Source organism: Temnothorax curvispinosus, unplaced genomic scaffold (assembly GCF_003070985.1).
Source record: "Temnothorax curvispinosus isolate PA1 unplaced genomic scaffold, ASM307098v1 QBEX01002834.1, whole genome shotgun sequence".
Classification (NCBI taxonomy): domain Eukaryota; kingdom Metazoa; phylum Arthropoda; class Insecta; order Hymenoptera; family Formicidae; genus Temnothorax; species Temnothorax curvispinosus.
This window is the reverse complement of record NW_020212614.1, coordinates 121866-130101: the sequence shown is the minus strand read 5'-3', so window position 1 is coordinate 130101 and position 8236 is coordinate 121866. Positions and strand designations below refer to the sequence as shown.

Genomic DNA, 8236 nt, shown 5'->3' with positions numbered 1-8236 from the left:
TTTCGTTTTTAGCTAATTAAAATATAAAGATGCATAATATGATACTTTTACTATACGTTTTATGCAATAGCAGCGTATGGAGAATAAAATGATACCTAATACAGATTTTTTAATGACCTAATAAAAAACTTTTTTCTAAACCGTCAATTGACTCAACTGGATCGCTTCAACCTCCTTAAAAAATAAGTACGCATTACATGTATGTTTTTATATACTGTGTAATTATATCATATACGTATGTATGCAATATTAATAATATATTTTTCAAACTGATTTATTTTTCAACAATTGTCCTTTTTATATATAAATTAAACTCAAAAATAAATAAGTAAAACATAAAAATAAATAAGTAAGACTGCGGTCCACTTGACGCTACAAATACTTTGGAGCATTCTTCTTTTCCTTATTTCTTCATTGAAAGAAAAGAGAAGAGGAATGCTTCGAAGCATTTGTAGCATCAAGTGGACCGCACTGACCGCAGCCTATACACTAATGACATAACGCCAAATTCAAACTGTACCGCGGCAAGATGGAGGTATCTGGCATCAATTTCTCATTGGCTGTTAGAAATATATGCGCAAGAGCACACCTGTGTTCTTCCACCATGGGTGATATGACCTATGTCACAGTGTTTCCTAACCTCAAAAAGGAAGAAGACACGAGTCGTTTGCTCGGTTTGCCTTGATTTTCCTCGAGAAGAAGAGTTAAGATTGCTCTTGTCATTTATTCTGTCGCGGAAAATTGCGAGGATTTTATCAGTAAGTGGGATTATTTACATTTGTGGATCACGCAAAAATCCCAAGTAAACAACCTGATTTATCGATATTCTGAAATTAACAAGTCAGTTAAAAGTAAATAAATTTTAATTATACATTAATCTAATATCATTATATTATCAGAGAGGTTATCTGTCCTTAGGTATATAAAAAATGTTAGAGATAACGTGCAACGATCGTCTCGGCAAAAAGGTTAGAGTGAAATGCAATCCGGACGACACCATAGGAGACCTGAAGAAATTGATAGCCGCCCAGACTGGAACACACTGGGAGAAGATCGTGTTGAAGAAGTGGTACACCATTTTCAAGGACCATATAAAGCTGCAGGACTGTATCCTTTTTACCACGAGTAACCTAGTAACGCTTCGTCAAACATCATATATTTTTCAGGAAGTCTTTTCCTTAATACGCTGCTTCAGATGAGATACATGACGGCATGAACTTAGAGCTCTACTATCAATAAATAATGTAAACTAATGTTACATGTAAGCATTTTTGCATTTTTGGTATTATACGTCATAATTATTAAGCTTTACTTTCTATGTCTATAAATGTAATGTACATATATAAGAATAAAAGGTTGAATATAAAATTAAATAATCACAAATATCAATAAGGAAAATAATTTCTATTTTTGCAATAATCATACAAGCCTCATAAATATCGCTATATATTTTAACAATCTGTAATTTGCTCTATAAATTAACAGTTTCAATTGTGCCATGTAGTAGTTAAGTAGTATATGCCATTTGATATTAGTGCCTTTATATGACTTACATATGTAGGATGCAACTCGAAGGTATAGCAAAGTAAATTTGTAAATTATGCTAGAAGGACAAGAAAAATTATCCATGTGTACTTAGGCATGTATACATTCTCATCCTATCGCGTGTGATCTACTCTTGCAACTTTGCACTTTGCTACATGTCTTGATCACATCCTGTGTATTCTACATAAATATCGTAAGTATAAGCTTTTAGTTTTATTATTATTTAATCATTTTCACTCAAACGTTACTACACAATGCAAACGTTACGGATAAATGTTATAAAAACGCAATACAATGCCTCCTAAAACATTGATCTAAAAAGATTTTTTTTATGCTTTATCACTATTAAAATTATATTTAAAAAAATATACGAGTATTCAAAGAAAATAAAACATGACTTGGCGGATGACTCTAAAACATGTTATAAAGTCTCAAAAATTAATGCGGTCTCTTGAATAATCCCTCTACCCTGCTTATTGGACTTTCAGGTTCCGCCATTTGTCTACCTCGGTTGCTTAAGAAGTCTCTTATGTGCTGCACTATCAGATCTATCGCCACTGCAACAGATCACGAAACATCAGTATTCGCGAATATGATGCACAATTATGTCAGGGATAAGATAAATTGCTTTATTTGTGATATATCATACATCTTAGAACAATATCAAATATTTGAAATTAATTGTATCTCAAATAACAATTGTGATCGCATTAGAATTATTATGGTTTTATTATGCATAAGACACTTGTGTTCATATACTATTTTGCAAATACAAGAAATTTTTTTGTTTTTTATTAATAATATGCAATAGTGTCCCAGAACTGGTGCTCCCTTTCTTTCTCACTCTCTTTTTAAACTTTTTAAACTAAGATATTCATTGGTGCAAATTAGGAAGAATATTTTAATAGTCTCAAAAAAATCGAGGCTTTTTATAATAAACTTATAATAAAACTTACTAAAAGCTTAAACTATATACAACAAAAATATTAAGATTTTAATGAATTGAGAAATTAACCAAAGGATTTTAATAGAGATTTCGCTTCAACTGTAATTATTTATACATAAGGAGGTACAAATCATAATTCTATCTCAATAGGATGTAGCTCAGGCTACGTTTAAAACGAAGCTAGCTTTAAGATTTTTGCTGTACAGAAAGGAACTAACAGTTTGGGCGTATCTTTTATGGTTGTACATATTGAAATACAAGAATTAACATTATAGAGTGCAATAGGCAAATATTTCGAGGTAAGTCTAAGATAAATTGCATCTTAGATAATTATGCTAGTGGATACTTGCGTGTGATTACATTCTAAAGTATTATGCAAAATGCAAATGCAAAACATATAAGTTATCAGAAATCGTATATCTTATAGAGAAGACTAAAATGTATGTATTTAAAATACATTTGTACACAAACATACAAATTTACACACGTCACACATATCACAGATACAATATCGCACACGTACATATTATTCGTAAGTTTTTCTTACGTAATACTTGAGATATATTTGTCCAGAAAATCGCCGAGTGACCATAGGTAGTTATGTGATATGATATTAAGTTATAATTTGTAAGAATGGCCAAATTAAGACAAATTGATAGGAATTTATTTTATGGAATTGAATTCCTAATTTTTCGGAATTAGAAAATATTTTCAAATTCTTTATTCTTATTTTAATTCTCTTTATATAAATTTAAAAATAAAAAATAATCTTAATTTATGAGGAAATGTGAGTTAGAATATTAAACAGCTTTTAAAACAGTTGTTTTTGTTCTTTTAATCTAAATATTCTAAATTATTCAATATAATTTAAGTACATACATTACTATTATAGTTCTTATATAAAAAAAATCTAGAAACATTATATCGTTCTAGTAAACAGAGATATAAAACGAAATATAATGCTAGCATATTGATAATAATATAGAAATAAAATAAAAAGATATTGAAAAATAAAAATCTAGAGTTGAAAAATTAAGAATTCAATTGCATCGACGCTATTGCTGTCAATCCCTTTTAATTCACCTATTTTTTAGTGAATTTACACAATTCATGCATTTTTCGACGATTTAGAATTGTAATTCAAGCTAATGTACTCATTTAGGATAAAATATGTATAAAAAGCACCATTCTCTCCGCCATGTAAAAATGTAAGGTATATAAATTCTCAATGACTGTAATACATCATTGGCGAATAAACAATGTCCGTTTCCATCATATAAAGTTTTAATCAAACGTCGTGTTTAATTGACCATAATCTAGCGTTTGTGTGAAAGTATCACAACAGAAATAAAAATCCTAGACATTAGTAAATACAAATATTAAGTCTCATATCAAAATTTAATACTCATCGAAATTGATTGATCACAACAGAATCTAATTTAATAGATATTTTAGCAAAAGTACTTATTGTATTCATTTGTTTGTTTTTTACTTTAATTAATTTGACTCACTATTTATGAATTCGAGTCTATCGAGAATTATCCGTTATTCAAGTCACTGCTAATTGATTTGAATCGATCGATGACATAAATGTATGAGTAATCCTGCATTTAAAAAAAACGGACATTACTTCTCCGTAATTATTAGAAGAAGGATTGGAAAAATGTCGTACAGAATTCAGTCATACACAAGAGCGTGATGTAGAAAAAATGCAGTGCTTGACAGAGTGAGCTTATCATGCTTAAGTCATCTGCTGAGCGTGTCGGATGAGGTCGAAGTACGTCTACGCTGGTAGAGGAATGGATGCTGCCCGGCTGAGTTTTCGGCGTTTTTCAAACGCAAAATATCCCAGATGTGATGCACTATTAGATCTATTGCCACTGCAAACATACAACAACCAGACCATGTAGGTTTCCCGTGAGATATTCTCTGTCTCTCTTAAACTTTCGCTTAAGTTTAAGTAGGTGGTAGCTCTGACATCCACAACCACGGCATACCAGGCAGCACCCATGAGATATATACCAAGTTGAACGGATGCAATTTAAATATATAAACAAAGGAGAAAATAAAGAACTAACATGTAAATTATTCCGTATAACATTAAAATACAAAATTCGGATGCACATACTAATTGGCTATTACTAGACGTGTAAATAATTAATTGACATTTGTACATCCAAGTTTTGTACAGTAATTGAATATTTCAGCGATTATACCAACTGTACAATTATTGTATAATAGTCTCTCCCATATATAAGCAAGTGCAGTATCAAATAAAAGCATCTCTATCTATATTAGATGATCACGTATTATTAGACGATCTTGAATTTTTATTGTTAAACATCTGATTTCAAGTTTGATTTAAAATTTCAAGTTTTCTTTGAGTTAAAATATATTAAGTACTGTTGTTGAATACATGGTTTAATTACTGTGCGCTATGTAATTCTTTTTCATTGCAAGTGTCTTTGCAGAAAGGGTTAATTAAATTTTTTAAATTAATAATTCAAGTATTTACAAAAATGTTATAATTTTAATTTTGGGTAGCAAAGATTAGATTATATTTATACATATTTAACCTCTCCGGGACCGGAAGCCTAATATTAGGCGCTGGAGTGGCGCCGTCTTTTTCGTAGTTCAACCCACTGACAAGAACAAAAATGTTCTAACACTAAAACTAAAAAGACCGTCCAAAAAGGGGCCGGTCCTGTAGAGGTTAAAATATATTCAATTTGCAACATTAAACATTTTTATAAACGCTCAAATTAAAATCAAAGTAAAATGTATAATCAAAATATAAAAAGCAAAATCAAAGCAATATATATAAAATATATAAAAAATATGAATTAATAATTCATAGAGAATGAATCTTTGGACTATTCAAGTCCAAAGAAAATATTTTAATCATTAAAATATTTTCTTCTTAATTTCTTTTCACTACTGTTTATTCTTTTATTTTTTAGTATCCACACACGAGAAAAAAGAGAGAACAGTTCTGGAATGCTTTGCACATATCATGAACCAGTGATAACAGTAAAATTATAGTAATAAAACCATTTTTACCATTATGAGCTAATTTATCAGAAAGAAAACTTGAAAAAATATATATTGATTAAGATTATAATCCAACGTGAGTTTTATAGGTAAAATAATATAAATTATATTACAAACCGAGAAAAAAAGATCAAAAATTTTTATAACATATCTGACGAACACACTAAATTCACAAACAATAAATCGATTAATAAATATTAAGCGACATTATCAAATAATTATACATAGCGATAGCTGCAATAAAAATATTTATTATGCATATGATAATGTATTACCTGTGTTATCCGCACCCCTAGGTATTATAACATCCGCAAACTTTTTTGTTGGCAAGCAAAACTCCTCGAAAGCTGGTTTTACAAAGTTCATGTATTGATTCAGGACGTAATCCAAATCCCTTCCACGTTCCTTTATATCTCTTGGCACTGAAGACATCAACAACGTTGCGGTAAGTTGCGATACAAGGAAGTGACAAGTGATATTCAAATTATACGCAAATTTACCTCTCCTTGCAAGTCTGGTGTCAGAGTCGGTATCCACGAACAATTTCATGTGAAACAAATCCCGGATCTTGGGAAAATAAAATACCAGTATTCCTTCAAACAGTACTACATCAGCGGGATATATCGTGGTAACTTGATCCTTCATTCTGAAACGAGATCACAAATTCATTTTTTAGTAAATTTTTGCAATTCGTGAGATATGCTGTTCATAAACATCTTTTAAGTCGCTGTATCTTAGTTACTACGCAATTACAGCTCTTTTATTTCCATTAATGGTCGCATTATTGGCAATCTTAAACGCAAAGATAATTTTTAGCTAAATATTAAAGTGTGATACGTACAAACTGTTTGTCCTATAATCATAAGCTGGTATTTCACACTTGACACCAGCAAGTATATCCTGCAGCGTTTGCAAAATCAGGTCATCGTCGAAGGCATCGGGATGATCGAAATTGTACTGTCCCTTCTCAGCTTTCAGTTTCTCAGCGGGCATCAGGTCACGGTAGAAGCTGTCCTGTGATATGCACACCACTCGACGTTTTTGGTGATCCATGTCGACTTGCCCTAGTTTTTCCATTATACGCTTGCACACCGTAGACTAAAACAAATGTAACCCGTCAGTACATATGATCAGACTACCTGACCATTTTTATTAATCTTTGTAACAATTACATAAAGCATAAACCGTGACTACTTCAATTCTGTTCTTTGTGAATCATTAACTCCATAATGATTGCAACCTATTCACTGTTTGTACAAGATCAAATTAACATTTTGTTTCTCAATACAATTGTACGAAAAGAATATCTATCGGTTGCAGAAACGTTTGAACCCTGGTGAAAAAAATTTCTCTGAAATTTTGTAAGAATTAAGACTTAGGAAAAATTCTGAAAAAATATATAAAATTTCTCCAATACTTTTAGAAATAATTGAACAAAGATATTTTTTAGTATCCATATGTATAAAAATTTCTGATATATTTCACAGATTTCCTATATTTATTCAGAGATTTTTTACAAAGATGCATTGACGAGAGAAAAATGTGAAATATTTTATTTTGTCTGATTTTTTCTGAAAAATGTTCCAGTTCATATAAAAAAATTCTGAGCATTTTTGAGAAAGCCTTAAAATCTGTATAGAAATTCTGATTAAAAATATGACAAATTCGAGACATATTTTTCCACCAGGGTAGTTGCTACAAAAAAAAACCATGCAGAAGTTAAAAATATTAATTAAAACGTATCTGTTTATTCTACGGAATGCCAAACAACATAAAATGACGTAGATAAAGTAAGAAATACAAGAAACAAGCAGGCTCTGTGAATTTCTAAAAAAAAAACTCGTATAACTCGTGCTCGTCTTGACAATCGATCAGCTGTTCTCAGGATATAATTGCAGATTAATTCCACGCACGGATGTAAGGACATACCTTGCCACTCGCGGTGCCGCCGGAGACGCCTATCAGAAAAGGAGTCTTGCTCTCGACGCCGTTGAGCTTGCCGTTGATGCCGAAGGACATTTTTCGCGTGACGCTCACGTTCGCTGGCATATCTGCCATCGTCGAGGACGTCGAGACGGTCGAGGCGAACGAACCGCCGAGACCTGGACCTCGTCGAAGACGGTTTCACCCGCGGCCGCGGCCGAGCGCGATTGCCTTTAACGAGTAGCTAGGACTTGGTCGGCTCGCGACCACACGTGCCCGGGGATGTTCCCGGACGTTCCCAGACGCCGAGGCGGATGGCGGATCTCGAGATTCTCGAGGCGAACGCGACTGCCGTGTCTTTTCACTGCTCGTGAAGGAATTACGCGAAACAACGGCGCACAATGTCGGCCACGTGTGTGTACGTATACGTCTATTCACCGGGAGTCGACGTCGACGTCTCGTTTGACTACGCTGCTATCAGCTGCTATCGACCGCAGCCACTCACGGCGACCGGTGCTTGGGGTTTTTCCACTGGGACCGAACAATCGGAAGGTCCTGGTGTCCCGAGAATCGGCCAATCGGCGACGTGGGGTTTATAGATTTCTGGCTGCCACGCGAAATGACTCTAGGATGTTATTTTTTGCAAATTGACACGCTCGAATAATAGCACTCGGAACATACGCGAGTCGAACAAATTAATATTCGACAATCAAGTGGTATTAAAATCCGATTAATATTTAATTATTAAATGGCGCGTATGAAAATAAAATA

The 8236-nt window shown here is 32.7% G+C and overlaps 2 protein-coding genes across 6 annotated transcripts; one reads left to right on the top strand and one right to left on the bottom strand.

Annotated features, from left to right (window-relative positions):
• Nucleotides 1–619: 619 nt before the first annotated feature.
• Nucleotides 620–2690, top strand: LOC112451974 (ubiquitin-like protein 5). Of its 4 annotated transcripts, none has more exons than XM_025011946.1 (4): nt 620–758; nt 919–1107; nt 1196–1261; nt 2034–2690. In XM_025011946.1, exons 2-3 carry the CDS (start codon nt 930–932, stop codon nt 1237–1239), a joined length of 222 nt encoding a protein of 73 aa, XP_024867714.1. In that variant the 5' UTR covers nt 620–758; nt 919–929; the 3' UTR covers nt 1240–1261; nt 2034–2690. The 4 variants fall into 4 exon arrangements, with proteins under 4 accessions (XP_024867714.1, XP_024867713.1, XP_024867712.1 ...); XM_025011945.1 differs by lacking the exon at nt 2034–2690 and adding an exon at nt 1562–1651; XM_025011944.1 differs by lacking the exon at nt 2034–2690 and having other exon boundaries at nt 1196–1383.
• Nucleotides 1962–8182, bottom strand: LOC112451973 (probable uridine-cytidine kinase). Of its 2 annotated transcripts, none has more exons than XM_025011943.1 (5): nt 7472–8181; nt 6384–6640; nt 6043–6188; nt 5818–5964; nt 1962–2102 (listed from the first exon to the last, which is right to left on the bottom strand). In XM_025011943.1, the coding sequence occupies exons 1-5, from the start codon at nt 7598–7600 to the stop codon at nt 1984–1986; spliced, it is 798 nt and encodes a 265-aa protein (XP_024867711.1). In that variant the 5' UTR covers nt 7601–8181; the 3' UTR covers nt 1962–1983. The 2 variants fall into 2 exon arrangements, with proteins under 2 accessions (XP_024867711.1, XP_024867710.1); XM_025011942.1 differs by lacking the exon at nt 1962–2102 and adding an exon at nt 3505–4371 and having other exon boundaries at nt 7472–8182.
• Between the last annotated feature and the right edge of the window lie 54 nt (nt 8183–8236).

Excerpts from the sequence above, each read along its gene's own strand:
- LOC112451974 (XM_025011946.1), top strand. The coding sequence starts at position 930 with ATGTTAGAGATAACGTGCAACGATCGTCTCGGCAAAAAGGTTAGAGTG. Across the intron at positions 1,108-1,195 it reads CCATATAAAGCTGCAGGACT|ATGAGATACATGACGGCATG; the intron begins GTATCCTTTTTA and ends ACGCTGCTTCAG.
- LOC112451973 (XM_025011942.1), bottom strand. The coding sequence starts at position 7,600 with ATGGCAGATATGCCAGCGAACGTGAGCGTCACGCGAAAAATGTCCTTC. Across the intron at positions 6,189-6,383 it reads GATTATAGGACAAACAGTTT|AATGAAGGATCAAGTTACCA; the intron begins GTACGTATCACA and ends ATCTCGTTTCAG. Across the intron at positions 4,372-5,817 it reads TAGGGGTGCGGATAACACAG|TGGCAATAGATCTAATAGTG; the intron begins GTAATACATTAT and ends GTATGTTTGCAG.